Genomic DNA, 21603 nt, shown 5'->3' on the forward strand with positions numbered 1-21603 from the left:
CCGGGAAATCTGGTGATTTCTCCGCAGCAATTAAAAGTTTGCATAGCTTCTAGTTTGTGAAGGAAAGCAAATAAATAAACAAATTGATTCTTTGCATGTATTGGTAGCATGGAAAAAATCCTATGTACTTACAGACAAGACAAGAGTCCGATTACTCCAAACTGCCCATAACAGCACGAGACGATTATGTTCCTTAATGCCCGAAAGCTCCTCTAGACCATTACTCTATGGCTCACGTTACCTGAGAAGTGGTACGTCCCCCAGAAGGTCATAGTCTGGACAGATTGCAACTTTCCAAGGACCAAAAAAAGGATACTCTTCTCATCTCAGCGGAACAGCTTAACTTTTCAAGCACTTCTCTGCAGAGCTGTTCTGGGAACTCACTTCACGAAATCTATAACCTCATTTGGGTTTAGGTCTGAAGACTTAATTCGTGCAATTCAGGTGTATCACTTTTACTGTTTACACGAGGAAGACAGCCCAGTAAGTCTAAAAACTGGCAAACTGGCCAGGAACATAGACACACTAGATCTGTGTAAATTTGAAAATTCAGAAGTAAATTAATTAAACAAATTTGGTGGAATTTATTTAGAATGATAAAAATTCAATTATTTAGCATTTGCAATAATTTTTACTTATAAATTAGACTACCAAGTTACGGAATAAAAATACACATTTAATCTAAAATACCAGATAAAACATGAAAAAGAAGAACTACTCTTATATAACTTACTCAAAGTTATATATTTAATAATAAAACAGAAACTCAAAAGAGTATTTTATTAGGTCATTTAATTTAGCGTGTTCAATTTTGAACTAACTTGTGATTTATTTTTATATTGGTTTTGCTTTTACATATGAAGTCACATATACAAACAGTTCTAGCACTAAAGGCAATACCATATTAGAAAATTATTACATTTGATGGTTATTAGTCTTTTATTGTAAGTAGTTTATACACTATTGAAAAGCAATTACAGTAGATAATAAATAATTGTGCAATGTCTTAAAACTGCTTAACAACTCAAAATAGAAAAAAAAATAATTTAAACGGTAAGAAAAAAAGTAATGTTCAAAGCTGTTTGGACATTTTGTTGAAAAAATGTGGACTTCTAAGTTAATAGATGGGATTTTTCAATGAACATTGCAACTGAAAATCTGAGATTGGTAATTTTTAATCTCCTGCCAGATAAAAATGTATGGATATGATCATGTGCAATCATAATTGTCCTACGTGGTTTCTTTTTTTCAAGTGTACTGTTAGATAATTAGATGGATTTTATCTTTGATAAGACATCAGAACCCAGGGGACCATCTGCACTGACTAACCACAGAGGAGGGCAGAAATACAAAAGCCAGCCCAAGTCAGCTAAGACGGGAGACGAAGCAGCCAGCACGCCCCTTCCACCTTCACATAGAGATTCCCATGCTTAGAGCCCGCTCGGCACCTACATTTTACAGGAGGTAGTGGAGGCGTACAGATTACGTAGGCATACTCTTGAAATAAAGGAGTATAAAGTCACATATTTTTCAGGTACCAGATGAATAGAAACGGGCATTCACCTGAAATTACAGCTAGAGAAAATATACCTTCTTTATGGCATTACAGGGATAGATGCTCAGCAACCTCCCGCTCCATGCCACAGCCTCAAGAAGCAGGGGATCCAAGCCGCTCTCCAGAACCTGACCGCTCATCTGCTCCTTCTTATCAACTTTTTGCTTATTAACGTAGTTTGGCCCTTTGTAACTGCACGACACTGAAAACTCACATCCCTTGAGTAGCTGACACTGTAATCATAGTGGCAAGATGCTGTTTGCTATAGTTTTAATGTAATATAGTAAAACTTGCAATATTGATATAGGTAAGTTCTAACGCTATAGATGCAGAAAAGAATACCCAGATATATATGTTTTAGGATATAGTACTATTTTTCAAATGGATAATGTCTTTAACTATTAATAAGCAATGTATATTAATAATATTCCAAAATGACTATTCTTTCAGTTCAACTGCATATACTTTTATTATACTATATAAAAAGGTGAAAAGAAGTAACTGATGGGAGAGCTAGCACCTACCTTTAATTATGGAGGGCCTACTTCTAGCACTAACAGTCATGCTGCAAATCCTTAGCTTCACTCACATGATTAACACTTCATTTTAACTCAAAGAGATGGCTCTATCTCAGAACCGCTTCTGGTTTTGTTCCGGACCATTGCAGGTGTGGGCCTGCTATATCTCATACTACAGCCAATGGGAAGATTTCCTGGGCTAAAGCCGGGTGAGGCTTGACAGCAATAAAAAGGCTGCAGAGGTAGGGAGAATTCTCTGAAATACAGTTAGAAATAATGGCAGTATATTAGTAGTATTATTAATTTCTATTCTATGCTATTCTATTTCTTTACCAAAATGCTGCGGGAAAGAGGGGGGTGGAGCGAGGTAAGAATTTGAATCAAACGCTGGTGGGCTCCCCATGCGAAGCTGTTCCTGCCCTCTCCTTCGTGCTCATGTGCTCTTGCTATCTTCACGCGTTGCACAGGCAGCGAGGACCTTCATTCCACCAGACCTGTCCCCCACCGAGCGATGTGTGCAATCAGAGAAAGGATGCTTGGTGGAACCAAGACCTTCCCTATACTCTTCCTTTTCGCTCTAAGCAATAGTCCCTTGAAGTCAAACTGCCATTGATATTTTCCTTTCCCCCCCCTCTATCGTTGATGCTGTTTTTGTCACATCATCTTTTCGCGGTTTAGTATAAAAGGGATTAGCTCCAACAGTCAGCAGTTTGTGCACATACTACAAGTAGGCAAAATTTGTCACGGTGACATCAAACTGCTAACACAAACAGATCTATTACCCTTTCTCTCTTGCTCGGTAAGACAGCTGCCCTCAAGGTATTAGCCTCTCAGCCTCCCTGATAAATCACTGACGTATAGGAAACCTGATTATCCCAACATGGCAGGGGTAGAGGATGCTATTCAGCTGCAGAAGAACATGGAAGAACAACATCCATGAGGCTTATAATGAAAGATTTTTGATATACTTAAGTAGTTAACAAAAATTTATTGCAAGAGATAGTTTGTCACTAGATTTACAGTTTCAGAGAACATAGTACAAAACATAGTGCATCAGCTTTGTCTAAACATTAAATAGGTGCAAATACACAAAGATAAAAAACAAAAAGTGAATACTTTACAACGTAAGTTATAGAACTATAAATATATTTTATATACATTATACATATTCTAAGACATGATTTTCACTTATATATAGAGAGAGTTCATATTAGTATCAGACTATTCAGTGCTTTAGTTATAGTATAGGTCTGAACTTTACATGAATATTTGCATCATTATACTTACAGTAAATGCTTCCCAAGGAACAAGGAATTTTAACCAGTTTATTTCACAGAACCGTTTTGCAAAGCCGAGGGGACTGTGGAAACGGCAGGACCGTTGAGCTGAAGGCTCCTTCCCCCATCCCCGAGAACCTGTCCTAAAAGAGGGGCTGCAGGGGAATGACAGCTGGGTGCGGGGACAGCAGGGACGGGAAGACGGTGTGTGGCAGCGGGGGAAACGCCAGCTGCGTTGGGTGCAGGACCGAGGGCGGCAGCAGCGGCAAATGCGGCGGGGCGACGAAAGCCGCGTGGCCCCCCGGGCAAAGCCTCGGTCCTACTGGTAGATGAGGTAAAGGCGCTCTGGAAAGAGCCGGGACCTGGGAGAGGAACTGCTGGTGGGGCTGGAGAACCTTCAACGTACTGGCGGCGGCGTGCTGCTGTAGGACGGTGTGATGGATGGTGGTAACGGAGGTAGAACACAGTGGTGGCTGCAAGGGTAAGGGCTGCAGCGGGGAATTCGGGGGCTGGATCGCCGGGGGAGGGAAGGTGAACTTCACTTTGTTGGCCAGCATGTTTTGCGGCATGATCTGCTGATACGCCTCGGATGGCAGGTCTTTGAATTTTTCGTGGTTATCTGGAGGGAATACCAATGTCTGATCTGGCAAGGTGAAGGGAGCTATTAACTGCTCGGTAGTTAAAAAGGCATGACTGTTTACATGTGCTTCTTTGAATGGCAAGGGTGGTGGGCTGCTAAATAAGCCAGGATTACACTGTACCCATTCGCTGGTCACCTCATTTATTTTCTCATGCGGTAGAGACTCGGCCAGTTCATAATGGCAAAGATAGGATTTAGGAGGAGCTTGTTCCAAATGTCTGTTGGGGAGGTGAAATTTGTAACGAGCTTGATTTTCACGACTGTTGACATTTTCTTTTTTCTTTTCATCTTGCAGAACATCCTGCGTGGCGGCAGCTGCTGGAGCACTGTGCTCAGGAACAGAAGCAGCAGAACCTGCGGCGATGTCAGAAAATGTACTCTGAGCGCTCTCCGTCGCTGCGCACGTCGTCGGTTTGTCATTTTCCAGCACGCGTGAACTATCAGTTTCTAGAGATGACTTGCACTCCTCCAGCTGCATTGTTTCATCCGTATCTTTTGCATGATCAGCTTTGGGATCCACATTAGTTTCCTGCAGACTGTCTTGAGTCGAGAAGTCCCCCAAAATATTTAACGTAGAATTTGCAGAATTTTCTTTGGAAGGTCTGGAGGTCTCACTTCTTGTGTTCCTGTCAAGGAATACGTGATGGATTCTAGTTTTCCTCCTCCTGCGTCTCCCTTTTGCCTTGTGATGTGTACCTAAAGCACGTGCTTGCCTTAGATATTCCTCTGCTGATAATGTCGGTCCGTACGAGCTTTCATCTGATGAAGAGGAATAGGTATGCTGTCTCCGCTTGCGGTGGGATTTTTCAGGTTCCTCTGTCAGAACGTTGTAAGCTCTCTTTACGGACTGGTTTTGACTCGGACTCTTCTCCTCACTGCAGCGTCCTAAACATTTATGCTCTGGGCTACAGCTTGACCTCCTGACTTTCCAGCCACAACGTGTTTTAGAGTACCTTAAGCTGTGCCTCCTGGAACTCAGAGCCAGCTGCTTTGCCTGTCTCCGGGAGCTTGCTTTGCTCTTTCTGTGCGGTCGTTTACAACCGCGGTGTTGGCCGCTATGTTTTGCACTCCAAACGTCACACCAGCCTCTGTGCCCGTGCACGTGATCTGACGCAGACATGACTCTCTTATGACCATTTTCAAAGCCAAGTTTTTGATGCGATTGCTGTATCTCACCTGTAGCTAGCCAGATATTCCCCGCATCATGTCTGCACTTCTCTGGATTATTTTGGAGGTGCTGATATTTATTTTCATCTCTGTAACTAACTTCTTTTTCAGTCACTGAGGACATCTCCATTTCTGTCGATGTTGTGTCCTCACAGTGATGATGATGACAATGACATAATTTTCTTCTCCTTTTCCGTTTTCTACTTTTGTGAAGCCATTTTTCATGGCTTTCTTTGATCCAGACTTTGTTATATTTCTCATCTATCACAGTGTTTTGTCGTAAGTGATTTTTAGAAATGTGATACTTTTCTATTTTTCTAATCCTGAATGACTCATCCAAGGACACTTTGTTTTGATTTTTTGCAAGATCACAATTTCTGATGAGGGAAACATCACTTATAAGGGGTACTGTATAGTTGCACACATTTTTATTCATTTCTGTTTCATAATCACCACACTCTGAAGTAGGTTTGTTTGTAAAATCCAAGACTAAGCTATGGTTGGATTCAGTTTTATGGTGCAAATGAGGTATGTTTGGCTGATGCTTGGGCTTTTCTTGGCTGTCACTTGCTCTTGATGACTTGAAATCAAAATACAAAGGATTACAGCTATAAGAAATTGATGGGTCTGTACTTGTGTAAATTAACATTTCCGATGGCCACTGAAGAATATTTGATCCATGTTTGCTAAGAACAGGAACAAAGGGTTCACAAGGTCTCTTGCGCATGTCCGGTTTTCTTTGTGGGGCTCCACTACTACCTTCTTCAGATGGTGATGGAACTAATGCATCTGCCCCCAGCTTTTTTATTTCAGTTTCAGTTGTGGATGAATCACTGTTCCTGCCTTTATCATTTTCCTCCGCAACACCCTGCAGAGATAAACAATCCTCCACAACTGCCTGCGTAAGAGCCCTGTTTGCCTGCAGCTCGTAACCGCTGCCGTCCAGGGGCAGGACCTGAGCGCTGTCCGCAACCGCGGGCAGTGTTTGGTCCGGTAAGTCTGCTGCACTTACGTCAATACCGTAGCCATCCATGTCCGAGGACACCAGTTGCTTTGAATGGGACACAGCAGCAGTTAACATGGGGCTCTCTAGTACCCTGTTTTCTTCACTGGCCAGTTCTTTTGACTCCTGAGCTTCAGGAGCTTCTGCTGTGTCTATGCATTTTTCCACCAGTGGGTGAAAACAGTTATGTTTCTCCTCAGGGCACAGGACTATTTCTGCCGCTGAAGGAGACGGAAGGTTACATGCTCCTGGAACAAACCTACTTCTTCTGCTAAATCCATGCTCCATGGACGTTTCGTCATTATATTCATAGAAAACGGCAGCTGAAGACTCCAGTTTGACCGCTGCTTTCTTAGGAAAAGCAAAAGAGAACCCAACTCTATGTCCTTGAGCTCCTTGAACCTGATCTCCACATTTGTTAGTGTCGGATTTATTACTACATGCATTTCCAGGAGTGGCAGAAATAACAGATGCGGTGTCTTTACCATTCTGTGCATCGTGCGTTAACGTACAGCTGGAATCCTGTTTGTTGGCAGAATCGATGGCGGCACTTTGTGGGGTATCATTGCAATGATCTCGCACAGTCACTGTAGTGGATTTGAACATGGGGCCGCTTCCAGGAGCACTAGGAAGGAAAACAAAACTCGGAGTCAGTACCTTTCAGAGAACTGCAGACAGAAATATGGTGTTACATTGGTATCTAAGAGATTTGTTTATGGAAAGAGGAAGAATCTGTGGATAAGTAGATTTAGAATATGAAAAAATATCATCTTTTATAAAAGATAAGATCAGTTGACCAGTATAAAAAAAATAATAAGTAAATATTGTGCCCCCAGTTCCTTCATGTCAAGTTATCAGCTGAAGGGCTAATATTCCTCCAAGGTAGTTCACTTTTCCTAGACATGCTGGCAGGCCTAACAAGAGACTGTAGATCTCCCTAGAAATCTTGCTTCTCCTCCCAGTAGACCATCATGATTACAACACTATTCCTACAAACAGCAGAGGTTTTACAGTCCTTTGTGCTACAAATTATATTAAAACAGAGCGCGCCTCATAGACCACTTCCCTCTTAGTTATCATCCTAGTGACTGCTGCTCTGCCCACGGGCAATCACCCAGCAGCTCCCATCCTATTTGTGTTCACAGACCAAACCGTTGCAATCTCAGCAACTTCTTTCATGGAAAAATAATATTGAGGAGCGTATTTCAGCTGACAGTAGTGCACTAAGTGATTCATCCCTCTTGAGAAAAAATTTATCACTGTCTACTTCTGTTCTTCATTTCATGTCCTCTTCCCATCTGTTCTATTCGACTTAATAGGAAGCAAAGAGAAAAGCAAAAACTGTTTAAGCTGCCAGTTTTCCAGGATCCACAGGAACTGCTCAGCACTAGGAGTAATGGACCTATGCTAAAACCATTTTTTTTTTGTTTTAACCAAATGATTCTGTGTTACAGTGCAGAGCAATACTAGACGATGGGTCACTGGGAAAACTTGCAAGTGTCATTTAGGACCCCAAGAAGTGCTGAGATAAAGAATGACAAACTTAATCTATTGGGTCTAGAAATTAAGGTAGAGGTTTTACGAAAAAGGAATTCCTCATGAGAATTCCTGCCTTGTCCGGTTCTTCATAAATTTAAAATATATGTTAAAAACCCCACACAAATCCTTTCTTTAATAGAATAAAATGGTGACTTCTACAAAACCAACCAAGAAAATACCAATTTAAAAAATCCTGTGTATCTGTCTATATCACACCTCTAAGGATGCAAACTGGTAGAAAACAGCAATTCTTAAACAGAAATGAAGCTCAGAGATAAATTCTCCTTCAGGAACTAGAAGAAGGATATTTTAAAAAAACCAAACAACAAAACAGAAACAACAAAACCCCACAAAATCCGTGCTTCACTAGCATGGAAAAAGGGAAACAATAAGTTCCTCTTTCCTCTTTCTCCTGAAATATGCTAAATTCAGATTTTGGACTACGTTTAGAGGGAATAATATCTTCAAGTATTAAATTTGGACAGTTAAAACACTGATGGAGGAGAAGGAGTCTCTCCACGAGTTATCATAAAAAGATAAAACCATTAAAATTAGGTGTCATGTTGCTCATGCCAAACAGACCTCGCAACATTCACGTCCCATCCACCTGCTTAGACAGACTTTGTTTCAGCATGCTGCCCACCATCCAAACCATGGAGAAAGAGACTATTACTGAACAAGAGCTACAACTCGGCTGGACTTCTCTGTTAGTTCATCTGGTGAGACAAAGGCTGGATAAAAAGAAAACGTTTGCGTTTGAGCATCTACTTCTTTGCTTTTTTCCCCTGAGATTGCACTGTGAAGAGTTGGTACCTATATTTTCAGTGGCTTGTCAGTGTCATAACAGAGTCATAACTGTGTCATATTTAAGTGCGAATACAGTCACAACTAGCGAGCTCAATATTAATTCCAACAGTATGCCTAGATGCCATACTAAAACGTATGACTAGCAAGGAATCACTTTTGCAGAGGGAAGAAAACACTGTTGAGCTGGGGAAAAGGAGCACTTACCTTTTAATATAAAAAAATCCAGTTATTGAAATTTAAAACTAGATTTCTGGATGCCTTCCCAGGCGAGCAGTTTGAGAACTACATCGCAGAGATCTGTTACATCCTAGAAAGACAGACTGTATTCCTCACCTCATCAATGAAGTAGTGTCAGCCTGCAAATGCATGACCTAGTTCACTCAGCTTTCAACCAATGTGCCTGGTTTTATGAAATATATATGAAACACATCTTTTTTTAAACTAAAAATACATGTCATTTTAGCTCCACTGAAAAAGCAACGTTAAACATTCATTTCTGCACATAGCGTGAATCCAATTGCTGTACACATACTGCTTCAAAAATGCCATAAAAACGCATGTGTGGGGCTCCAGCCGAGAGACTCCAACAGCCCTGCATCCCACAGCACCAGCTAACAGTGGAGGGATTACTTTAAAGTATTTTTTATGTTTCAGCAGCTATGCACTTACCACGTTGTCTCTTTCCTTAGCTCAGCTAGCTTGTGCAAACGTTGAAGGGCTTTTTCCTGTTTCCTTTCATCTTTTCGTGACTTAGATGCTACGTTTCGAGCAAACTCCCTCTGTTTCAGTTCCTTCAGTCTCTGCAAGAAATAGCCATATAATGCACACAAAAACCCCAGGGATGATAAACGTCTATAATGACAGTTACTTTCTGGTAAGCATTCACGGCACAAATTATTTTTGAACCTAACCAAAGTGACCCATTCAATAAATGTATACATTTCAAGTGAATAACCAAAATACATAGAGATGCCAGAGACAGGTTAGCTACGTTAGAGATAACCTAGAAAATTTCCCTGTAGCTTTTGTGATTAATGTAGACCAGCCTCAGTAGGACGAGGCAAAGTTCCTCCAGAATTTTGCTCATGACTCTCTTCCCAAAAACCTTCCCCACAGCCTGATTGCTCTTTGAGATAGTAATAAAAAATAATGAGACCACCCCAGGTATTTTTCTGCAAAGCTGCTCTGTAGCCCGTTGACCCCCCCCGCCGGTATTACATCTTGGGTTTTTCTGCCCGCGATGCTGGGCACAGCATTTGTCACTGCTGGACCGTGGGAGGTCCCTGTCAGCCCTTTTCTCCAGCCTACCAAGCTCCCTCTGGACGTGCCCCGCCACCTTATCAGCGTGGTATCATCTGCAAAGCTCCTGAGAGCACGCTGTCCTGCCATCCAGGTCCTTACTAAAGATGTTAAAGGGTCGTGTCCCAGCAGGGATCCCCAAGGGATGCAATGGCCAGAGAAGTCCTGTATTTTGAAATGGGAAGCTCTTCCCTTAGTCGGAGCTTTTTCCTGCTCTTGCTGGTGTCTGATGCAGCAGTTAAGACACTGAGGTTCAATCCAGTATCTCATTCGATTTAATCTCCAGCCTGTTTCTTTGGGGGGAAATTAAAATGCACAGCTTTGAATCTCCACACGAAAAGGGGATTTCGTTTTCTTTATATCACAGAAACACAATATGCAGACACTTTCCTAATCCTTCATGTCAGCAAAAAGTATTCCTATAAGTCCCAAACGCCATCAGTGTATCGCTCAATTGCTCAGTGTGTCCCCAGTATGGCTCACGGTCTCGATTACAGCAGTTTATGAGATCGTAATCTTAAGATTCTGGGAAGAACCCAGTAACTGAGTCACCATCCCTGGAGATATTTAAAAGATGTGTAGATGTGGTGCTTAGGGACATGGTTCAGTGGTGGACTTGGCAGTGCTAGGTTAATGGTTGGACTTGATCTTAAAGGTCTTTTCCAACCTAAACGATTCTATGATTCTGTAACTTGCCACTGTTTTAGTGTCCGAGGGCTAACAGCCGGCCATGAACAGGGGCCACGTGGATTTGTAAAAGCAGTAATTCTAACTTCAAATTGTTCGAGGGGTATTGAGAACTTTTCTTATCGCTGGTGGCACATGTTGGATACACGTGTAATGGAGTTTGCAGAACTCTATAAGCACTGTTCTCCTGCGCCTTCTCAATTTTTTGTTTTGCCCCTTTTGTGATTTTTTTTCCTACTCACAGAAGAATGTCTCTCATACAGCAGCATTCATTTACACACTGAATTTGTCTTTGCCATTCTGGGTGATGCTAATGCTACCCTGGCAGTCCATTTCATGCCAAGAAACACATACATAGAAACATGCTAAGAAAGCAAATAAATGCTTGCAGAAAAATGAGTACCACTCTCTATTTTAAATTTTTGCATTATTTTTCAGACAACTGGATATTCCTTTGAAGACATCCTTGATAGACACAGAGAAATAATTTGAAAGGTAATCACTTCTACCATTTATATTTTCTAGATAGAGTTACCAACATTTGTTTTACTGTGCTAATGCAGTATAAGGTTATAAATCCACTCCAAACTGGATGTATGGTAACTTTTTTCCAAGAAAAAAGGTTTGAAATGTGAAGCATCTTTGTAAAGCATTTCTTACCCCTGTGCATTCCTGTTTTCCTAAAGATAGTATGATACCTGCTTCCCACCAGCCACTTGTGAAACTTAAAGTATTGCATTTCATAGGTGACTTCTGAATACCAGAGAAGGGATGAAGATTGCTCCTTCCCCTCCCCACCTCCAGCCCTTGGCATTTAAAGACAGGATTTCATTCCGTTTTGTAGAGCTTAATAATTCTTCAGGTTTTTTTCCCCTCCAATGCATAAGGAAAGACGTATGCCACAAAGCAAGAGAAGAAAAGAGAGATAAAAGGGTGCTTTTCCACACAGTTAAAAAGGAGAAGCTGAGGTGTATACAAATCCATAATCACCCTCCAGCAGCAGCAGCACTTTACTGTAATTACTGGGATGATTATAATTAGTGATTTGATTCTGACCAGATTTTGACCCCTTTTCTCTTACTGCTGAAAGTTAGCAGGACTCCATGCCATCAGGAGTGCCAAAGTTAACACGACTCCGTGTTTCAGGGTGCGAGTAGGGTCTCGCGCACAGTGAATAGGGACAACGCTGTTAAAGGAAGTTTTACGTGATCTTGGAAGCATAGAAGACGCGTTTCATGCCTATCATTGCCAAGCAAACATCATTTTACCGATGTCAGCCTCTCGTCAGCCCCATCAGTCATTACCTGTTTCGCACATACCAGATCTGGTACAGAAGAACCGTTCACAATTTTTAAGTAAGTTGTTCCCCTTGATTGCTACAAGTAGGTGTCAACGTGTAAGACAGAGGAGCCTGGCAGAAGTTTTGTGTGCATAGTCTCCATGTCGGACTGTCTGCTCTTCTCTTCTGGAGAACTACTCGTTCCAGAGCTCCCCTTCTGTCAGACCTCCTGTCAAATACATCATCCCTTTCCAGCACAGAAAACTGGTCTTAGCATAATATGAACTAATTACACAACGTGGGGATTTTTTTTCTTACAACTGGTATCTCAGTCTTTTTCACGGAGAGCTTTAACAATCTATAAGGATTATACCTCAGTAACTCCTGAGGACTTTATTCAGCAAATACATACGTATAAGTGGAACTTTTCTTAGTCGTAAACCACAAAACATGCACCCGGTGCAAGCTGGTGTGAGGCTTGATTGGGCAGTTTCCAAAAAGTACTATTTCCTATACATAAAAGGTCATCTAAGTGACAAAATGTGCGTCCCCATTTTTTGATATTGTAGTTATTTTCCATTTGTCTTTATTTAGCCATCTGATAAACTATCATCACCTGCATTCCCTTACTGCACTTAGTCACGCTAGCAATAGCTAGCACTGCATTTATGCTGTCCTATATTTGTATTTTGTTGGTTTTGCTTGTATTATGCAAATGAAAATGAGATATTACCCAATTATGCGTAGAATACCATTAGTCCATGCATTCTGAGTATCACAAGGCCCGCCCCAAAGTTGTTCAAAGTAAATGGCAGCAATAAAAAACCAGGTGTGCCTTATTCCTAAAAAGCATCTTTTTCTGAACGTTTTTATGCCCTTCCACGTGGCAGAGCTACTCACTAATGCTAACTTCAATAGTTAGTTTAATGCCCGTTATGTTTGTTTGTTTCCATGGATCAGTAAGCAAATAATTAGCAGGCAGTCATACAGTGTTTATATATGATTCCCTCCTGTATTTTGCTCTGTTTATGAACCAGCTCAAAATGTGTAAGGCCTAGCAAGCAGAGTTCAACAGACAGTTCACAATGAATAAATAAACGACATTTCTCCAAGAGAACTAGACGCCTTCATCATTATCCTGATACACAACATTATCCTGCCACTTGGAACGTGCAGAGCAGGGACCACCATCGGTTTGCAATTGACTTCCCTGAGCCCGCAGCAATGGGAAGCCCGACCCCCATTCTCCAGCCCTGCAATAGGATCCTCCAACTGGGCTGCTTTCGCTCGGGCAGAAGCTGGATTATTTTAACAAATCTAACTGTAACACTGGGCCTGAAGCAGAAATATTCCACCTATTTCTCACAAACTCAGCTGGGAATCTTACTGCACACCCATTACGGCATGCTGAGCTGAGGTATGCAAGTCCAGACGAAAAGGAAGACTTTACCAGCTCCTATGTACCTATGCGTGAATGAAACTATACATGAGAAGACCACATGAGGTCCAGACTCAGGTGTGGCTGCACTCAGAGGCATACAGCTCAGGTGTCCCCAGGCTTGCCGTGGAAGATAGCCATCAAAAAAATCAAAGAAATCCAAAGTGGGACCCCATTTCCGGTTACTTCACCCTTGTCTTCATTTCCTCATTTACCACATTGCACAGTTAATTTCAGCATGCTGCTTTTCAAAAAGCTCATGCTGAGTTTCCTAATTCTCCCCTGCATTTATAATATAGGAATCCCAAGCCCAGATCCTGCTGCCGGAGCCAGGTGCCTGAAGACCTCCGTGGATCAAAGCCTCTCGAAAGCAAAGACACATTATGGCATGAAGTGCACTTCTTACATCACTATTACAAGCCTTCTGCCACCTTGCAAAGTGGTGGTGGGTTTTTTTGTGTGTTTTTTTTTTAACTCAAGATTTAAGCACTTGTAACAATAGCACTTCAAACTAATAGATCTTCAAAACATGGAGAAGCCATTAATTAATAAATATGCCTAGGACAGCGAAAGCACGTAAAGGCTGAATATTGAACCACAATGTACCTGAATACATGATACCAGGTGATAAAATGAGGGGGGAAAAAAAAAACCCAAAACCCCCAGCCTCAAATAATTTTCAAAACCCCCAGCCTCAAACAATTTTATACCTTGAAACATATAATTTCATGTTATCAGAACTGACTCTGAAGAAAAGCAGTGAAACTTTTAACAAAGTTTATGAAACCGAAGGGGAAAGCTTAACAAGCATCAGGATTGATACAGGCTTTCTCTATAGCGTTAATATGTCACATAAAAACCAGCCATCCCCCCCAGCACAAAGGCATCGTCTAAGGACTGCTTATTCAGAGAGGCTCTCATAAACTACACATGCAAAGCTTATCTCCCTCGTCTAAGAACAACTTCAATAGGGTCAGGAACCGATGGGAACAGTTTTTATAATAGCAGGAGTCAGAAAGATGCCTATCGGGGGATTTCAGGGCACTGCAGTTCAGCTATTATTATGCTAATTTGCCTTTGACCTTAGATTAACAATTAAATTACGTGGACTTTTATGATGCTGAAAATACGTAGACCATTAATTCATTTTCTGATCAACGGAAGTATAAAATTACAGAACTTAACAGCCATGACATCAAATTTTGCTGCTTTATTGTCTTTATTTTATCAGGAAAAATGACCGTATTCCCAGTAGTCACTGACTCATGAATTTATGCGATTGTTAGCTTTTAAAAATAACTCATCAAAATAAAACTTCCTTTTCTTGCTCCCTATGAAATACTCGAAGCTGCAGCCCAAATAGCATAAGCAGGTTGCTACAGCCCTTTATATATTGATCACTAAAATACCAAGTGTTCGTGTCACACCTTGAAACTTCTGTCGTAGCTCTTTTTCACGTTAGTCGCTTCTGAAAGATCAGATATAGCAGAGTCACAGCTAACGTGGGAACCTTTGAGAAAGCAGACGAGCGATCAGAGAGTCCAGCGTATCATTCATTCCTATAGCTTTTAATTACATTAAGAGAACTGACATACTGCCATGTCTATACCACACACCAGAAAATGCAGCTGCTGCTTAACCGGCACAAGGACTTTGAAACCGTAAAGGGAGGCGAAGCTAAATGCAGTAACTGATGAAGAGTTAACTTGCTGAACTGCCCCCGTCGGAAGAGGGAGGATGAGGAGACCGCAATGCCGCAGCCGCGGGCACCAGTGCCGGGTTTGGTGAACAACCTGCCAGAGTGGGAGAGCAAAGCACAAGCCCGCTCCTACTGCACCTTCCCCGCCAGCGACAGCAGCATTAGCCTGAGACCATGAAGCCACGGGCCATCCAGCCCTACACGTGCGTCCCAAATCCAGCTTGAGCTTCCCCAGCTCCCGTGCTGTCTATAGCTCCAGTCGCACCCTCAAAGGAGCTGGAAGTCCATTGCAGCTCCCTCCCGCCCTTCAAAAATGTGCTAATTACCTCAACATGGGGAACATGCGTTGGTAGTTCAGCGCTGGTGTGGAGGTTGCACGAAAGTGGCGTTTGGATTTATTTAAAGCAAATTAAATATTTCTTCCTTCTAAATCTGTATATGATATAAAGCAAATTAAATATTTCTTCCTTCTAAATCTGTATATGATATAAAACATATTTTTAATTGTTAATAAAGGGGGGTTTGGGCTTGTATCCAGTTTGTTTTTTAAAAAAATCTGATTACTGCTTAATACCGGGATTAAATATGAGTATTTCTTAGCTGCTGGTGATTAATAACTGAATAGATCAGAGCTCCTGTAACACCTGTAAACACTCAAATGGGGAACGAAACATGCCATTTAAAGCAGAAAACATTGCTCACTAAGATGTAAAATACACGCATTTTCCTTCTGTCGGTGGTGGTTTGTGCGGGCATAGACATTTTACTGTTCTGCAGCTGGAGCCCCCTTCACTTTACACAGCACGACAGGGCAGCATCTCTTCGCTTGCACTCTGGTCTGCAATTCTACATACTTTTCAAGACCATATCCTTTCATATTATTAAAAAAAAAAATTCTCCCTTTGTAAAGATTACAGAAAAAATTAAAGCTCAAAGAAAAAAATACTATAATACAAGAAGAACTTACCCTGTTAGTGCTACAGGCCTTCCCTAGCAGAAGTTAAACGAGGCAAGTTATTTCCACAGAAAGGAGAAGTGTCAAGATTTCTCAATGAAATTAGTAATTCAACCACTCAAATAAGTAGGCTAAGGAAGAAATTAATAGACAACCTTTTTTTTTTTCCCATGCTGCCAGTATGGAATTATTGCTATCTTGTGTTCCTGCAATAGGAACCATTTTTACGCTTTCTGTCTTATGCAGTGAGTTATCTCATCTCCTCACTTTATCAGTGTATGGACCACATTGGCCACTCACTTGTTTTTTAAGAGGCCTTTAATAAATAACATTGATCTCTTGCTGGCTTATAAATAACTTCCAGTTTGTTGCAAGTTATAAGCTGCTTCTAACTGCCTCTGCCCATAGCTGTATGCATCTCCCTTTAAGCTGCAAAATTTAAACCTTTTCTTAAAAACAGAGAGCTCCACAAATTTGCGACAGAACCACATTTTATGATCAGATCATTTTATGATCATTATATGATCAGATATTAAGCCCTCCAGGTGACAAAGAACATGCAGGTTGTGAACAATCCTTTTCCTCTCCTATTTCTACCACGAATTGCAGCCATACCCTCCTGATGGTCTTCTAATATTAGAAGAAATCTAACACTACAGATATATGCAGGATTTAAAAACAGCAAGTCCTCGGAGCCCACAATATTGCTGAATAGGGAGATTCAGTTGAAGTGAAACTGTGCTCTTTTTCCAGCACTGTCACAGCATCATCCCAGTCTGGGGAGAAAGTGGGGATTAATTAAGAGGAAGGGAAGGCTGGGACTGTTCTACCTGCCCGTCATGGGCCCGAAGGGAGGCGGGTGACGAGACGATGAGATTCTTCATGGTTCGGGAGATTTTTATTAACTTTAAATGAATCGCTGTAATGCAAATGTTCACAAACAACTATAACTTGCTCATGAGCGCACTTGAGCAATATGCAGTAGTTCAGTTTGTTGGGCAGTCTGCAAAAACCAAACTGTTGAACCAGCTTTTACATTCAGATCCTACAAATATGTATTAAATACAGGTACTATACAACTGAAAATTCACATTGGTCTTTTCTACTTTTGTAATATGAAAACTGAAATTATTTTATCATGAAATATAATTAGTTTTTGAGACTACTTCATACTCGTCTATGAAGCATCTTTCTTCATATACAGAAGTGTCTCCAGTTCAGTTAGATTTTCCTACGTAAGTTCACGGGGAAAAAATAAATGAAAGTTGAGCTTAAAATGAAAACCAAAACCAAATGAAAACTTAATTGTTTTCAAAATCATGAGGAAAATCAGAACATTAAATATTTTGCACACTTGCACCTGTAATATATATGAAAGCTAGTTATATTTGATGAAGATCTTACTAATTACTCTTGATTAGGTGACTGCAAAAGATACACGCTTGAGCAATAGAAGGAAAAAGAAATCTTTCCTTGCTTTCTATTCTTTTTAACGCTTTTCCTTCAGAAATTATCTGCCAGAAACAAACAATACTTCATTCTGTGATGATTAATGCCCTTCCCAGCATAGTAAGCCTCATGTTTCCTTTGACATCATTCTGGTGCCTGCGCATCTTCTGCTCCTTTGCAGTATCCCCTGCTGCAGGATTCAGATAGCGTTACGGCTTGCAGTTGAACAAGGCTCCAGGACTTCAACAAGTAACAAGTTATGGAGCATGAATTAAGACTTTTGTTGCTTTTGTTTTAAGATAACTATGTTTTCTAAAGTTGACTAAATGGCCGCAGCATTGCCATTGTGCAAAAATGTTGTTTTAAGCCTGCAGAATTGCTGAGCATTGCATACTGAATATTTCACTGTGATAGCTACTAACCACGTGTATAACAACAGCCTGATGTTATTGCAAGCTGTAGGATATTTTTTGTAAGCTTCAGCAAAAATTAGCTGAATACTCCATAAATATTAAGGCCAAGACCAAAGAAAACAGCATAGAAATACAGAATTAGCATCTCGCCTATCAAATTAATTTTACCAGATAATGAAAAGAACATAAAGCTGACACACACTTGTACATCTGGAAAGTGGTTACATATGCTAGTCTCTAATTTAAAGGTATTTATTTTAATGACTCTAGGCCTAATTCTACTTCTCTTGAAGTCAATAGAGAAACTCCTGCTGAGCCCAGGGAGAGCAGGGCTTTTAAATTCACCATGGAAATTTTCAGCAACACTTAAGGAAGCTTCTTCAGTCACAAAGATTAAAGACAAGATCGGTACATGTCACTGCTTTAAGGATCACTTTACCTTTACACCCGCTCCTGCACCATTTAGGATTCTAATTCAAAAAACCATATGCAACATTTTAAACCCTGTCAAGAAATGGTTATTCCCAGCGCCGTTAGCGAAAAGGGCAATGCTGTAGAGAAAAGGGCTCGACTCCACGCTTCTGGGCAGACACAGGCGGCCGTAAGCGCGGGGCTGCCCTCGGAGGCCACGGCTCCTCTTTGCTGCTCCCGCGGGACAACCCAGCACGGATCGTTTCAGACATCACGTGCCATTCCCTGGTCCCACAGCATTATCCACCACCTTCCTTTCACTCCAGCAGCAAAGTTTAAGCATCCGGAATACTGGTTCTGAACATAGCATGTACAATATTTTCAAGTTTCACAGTTCTGCTGCAACCAAAATGTTGATTTAGTGAGGTACTGCCTCCTGATATTTTCAGTCACTGATTGCTAAATGTTGATGACCGCTTTATTCTCTGGCCAGTTACAATTTCCCACGCATAAATAACGAGAGCTCCACAACATCCCATCTAAAATCTATCCGGAAAGCTTTAAGCTATTGGAAAAATCCCTGTTTGAGCAGCATTCATCTTCCATAAATCAGTTCACAGGAGCAACGACTTCCTCACCAAGAACTCCTTTCAGAAAAGGTCACCTCTACACCTCTTTGGAAAGGGACTATGGGATTTCCCTTTAGAATGACTTTCTAGAGGGAGATGATAAGGCCACAAAATGGATGGCTCCATCAACACACGAGCATTGGGTGGCTCAGCTGTTAAAGCTACCTTTTGCTCATTTTGAAGACTGTTTTGCTGTTTTCTGCATGAATAACATAGTTGGCAGCTCTGAGGTCTTTGAGACTTCATCCCACAACTCTTCACTCCAATGCCCTCCAACACCGACTGGTGTCTATTGGGACCTACCAGCTTTTCACCTTGGTTAAAATGGTTCACTGGGTCTCCAGCACTGAAGTTCTCTGTAGGATCACGCTGCTATTCTGATTATTCCTCGTTCTTTACTGAAGGAGGACACAATACCCTTTCTACAAGCACATTAAAAATTGCAAGCAGAAATTTTTAGTCTATGTTTTCAGCCTCTTTGGTCACTGACATTTTAGGAAAGACTGCCACGGAGACTGAAATGAACCTACCAAATCTTAAATCTTTCCAGTCTCTACAATGTGCACAATGACTGAAAATGAGGAATTAATATTTACAGTCAGGTTCTCTAAAGGATATTTTCCATAATTCTTGAAGGATACTCTAATAACTATGATGGTGCTGAAGGAGATACATGAATTCCCTCAAAGTGAGCTCTTTATTTTAATTATTTATGTCAGAGCTAAATCACAACCACTTTCTCATATCTGTTTCATATCGGATCACTGAGCCGTTCAAAGCCTCTGTTCACAAATTGCGTCTCGTCAGCAGGATGTGGTCCTTGCCGGAGATTATCCCAGGACCATGACAAGCTTCTTCAAAGAATATATAAAATTTGACCAAAGAAAATTGAGACAAGAACAGGCCTTTGCAAATTTTGACACATATCTCACACAGCCACAGCTAACTGGCACAGACAAAATCTGTTATCCTTAACCCAACCTTTAATACTATTCACACAGAATCCTCTGAGAAAAACACAAGATTAAAGAAAAAATTATTAAATACGAAGACTGCATCTTGCAAGGCAAAATGAATTAATACCATAATTTGACTTACGCTTTCATTTTCCACTATGCAAATGAAATGTGTTGTAAAGTAACTTTGATAAAATACCACTGAGATTACCACGAGTAGTAGATGTCGGCAGCAAGCGGTTATGAGAGCACATGTCTCTATTCATGTGTGTCTTCTACTGCATCATTGCTTTTGCAGACTGAAATATTAGTAACTGTAGAGCAAGGATGTATGTGTCACCACACTGTGTTAATAAAATATTAAGTTATCAGTAAACCACGGGTTGGAGGCTGCTGAGGGAAACCAGGACCGTAACACAGACCCCCAAAAGGACAAGGACAAGGTCATAGCAGAGGCCTTGGAAGTGGAAGGAACAGGATGACACCAGGGTCCCAGAGCTATAAACAACTCACAACTGTTCAATTACAGCTCGCTAAAGGAATGCAACTTTAAAATAGGCATAAAAGTGGGTCTAGGGATAAAAGGAAAATGAAGCAGCATCCAACATATCCAAACCACACTATAGATAGCAAATTTCGCTACAATATGCAATTGGGAGCCACTGGAGCACATATTTGTTTTAGTAAATACATTAAAATGACCCCAAATGGGCCTCAGAGTGAGGAGGAAGAAACCATCAAACTTCACTCTCTTCCTGGCAAAAAGGAGGAAGAAACCGCCAATACCAACATCGCACTCCCCCACATGAAGAGCGCATCGTGCTGACAACTTGTAATGACACCTCCCTTTTCTTCTTGGGAGGACCGTAACACCAAAAAAGGATCAGACACTAGAAAGCTGACATATATCTGTATCATTAGCAGGAACGAGCTCTTATAATTGGATAATTTGGACTGTAAGCGCCAGTATCATTGTAATTGGCCTAATAATATTCTTTCAGTAGGCTGTTAGGACTTTTGCTGAACTAACAGCAAATGCTTGGTTGGCTTTGCACGTCAGGTGGGTTTCTTTCACCCACGTAACTGCAAAAGGTGTTTGGTCGGGTACCCCAGCCTCGAGACCCGGCTGAACGCGCGACAGAGCTGATGATGGGTACAGCAGGTCCAGCTTTCTGTTCTAATGTAACCCAGAAGCAATTCACGGCAATATTCCCCTGCCTCAATCAGATATGAACCTTTCAGGAGATAATTTGCCCTTGATTAAGAATCACTAGGAAATTAATAAAAACAATAATTAACTAATAACGTACAGCTCATTACCGAATGGAAATGTACCCAAATCTCAGGCCACGTTCTTAAAGGCAGAAAGCAGTTCCTAAGGAAAATTGACAATATCCTGTTTTACCTTTTCTTTCCGATAACAACAGCCAGGACAGAAATACATCCACTCTCACGATACAGGTTATGATTAACAGGCAAGCATTACATGAGGAAGACAGCACAGAGCACTACCTACAGCACCGAACTCTGAAATCTGAACTGCTATGTGCTCAAGCTTTGATGAAAAGAAGAAAAAGAAGCCCATAAAAAGCTATCTATCTGACACGTAAATAACAGGGGCAATTAACTCGGTGGACCTTCTGTGTATCTCAGCAGAAGACAGATTTAAAATGTCTATACTCAACGCGAAGGTATCGCTGGATAAAATATTGCCACAGAAAATGGAAAATAAGAGCAGAAGCTTTATCATCTAAAGGTCAACGTAACTGTATGTTTAAGGAAGTTAAAAAACCCCAAAAAGTGCCTTACTCTCTTTCCCTGCAGCAAATTCAAAGAAACAAACAGAAGTACTCTGCAACTAAGAACTGCCGGTGAGAACTAT

At 41.1% G+C, this 21603-nt stretch overlaps 1 protein-coding gene across 1 annotated transcript in view; it reads right to left on the bottom strand.

Annotated features, from left to right (window-relative positions):
• Positions 1–3493: 3493 nt before the first annotated feature.
• ZNF804A (zinc finger protein 804A) overlaps positions 3494–21603 on the bottom strand; it is a 154260-nt gene continuing 136150 nt past the window's right edge. Inside the window, exons 3-4 of the mRNA XM_072875038.1 lie at positions 9176–9306; positions 3494–6785 (exon numbers count right to left, since the gene is read on the bottom strand). Of these exons, the coding sequence (XP_072731139.1) occupies positions 3494–6785; positions 9176–9306 (3423 nt within the window). The remainder of the gene's footprint in view (positions 6786–9175; positions 9307–21603) is intronic.

This window comes from Ciconia boyciana, chromosome 10 (genome assembly GCF_034638445.1).
Source record: "Ciconia boyciana chromosome 10, ASM3463844v1, whole genome shotgun sequence".
NCBI lineage: Eukaryota > Metazoa > Chordata > Aves > Ciconiiformes > Ciconiidae > Ciconia > Ciconia boyciana.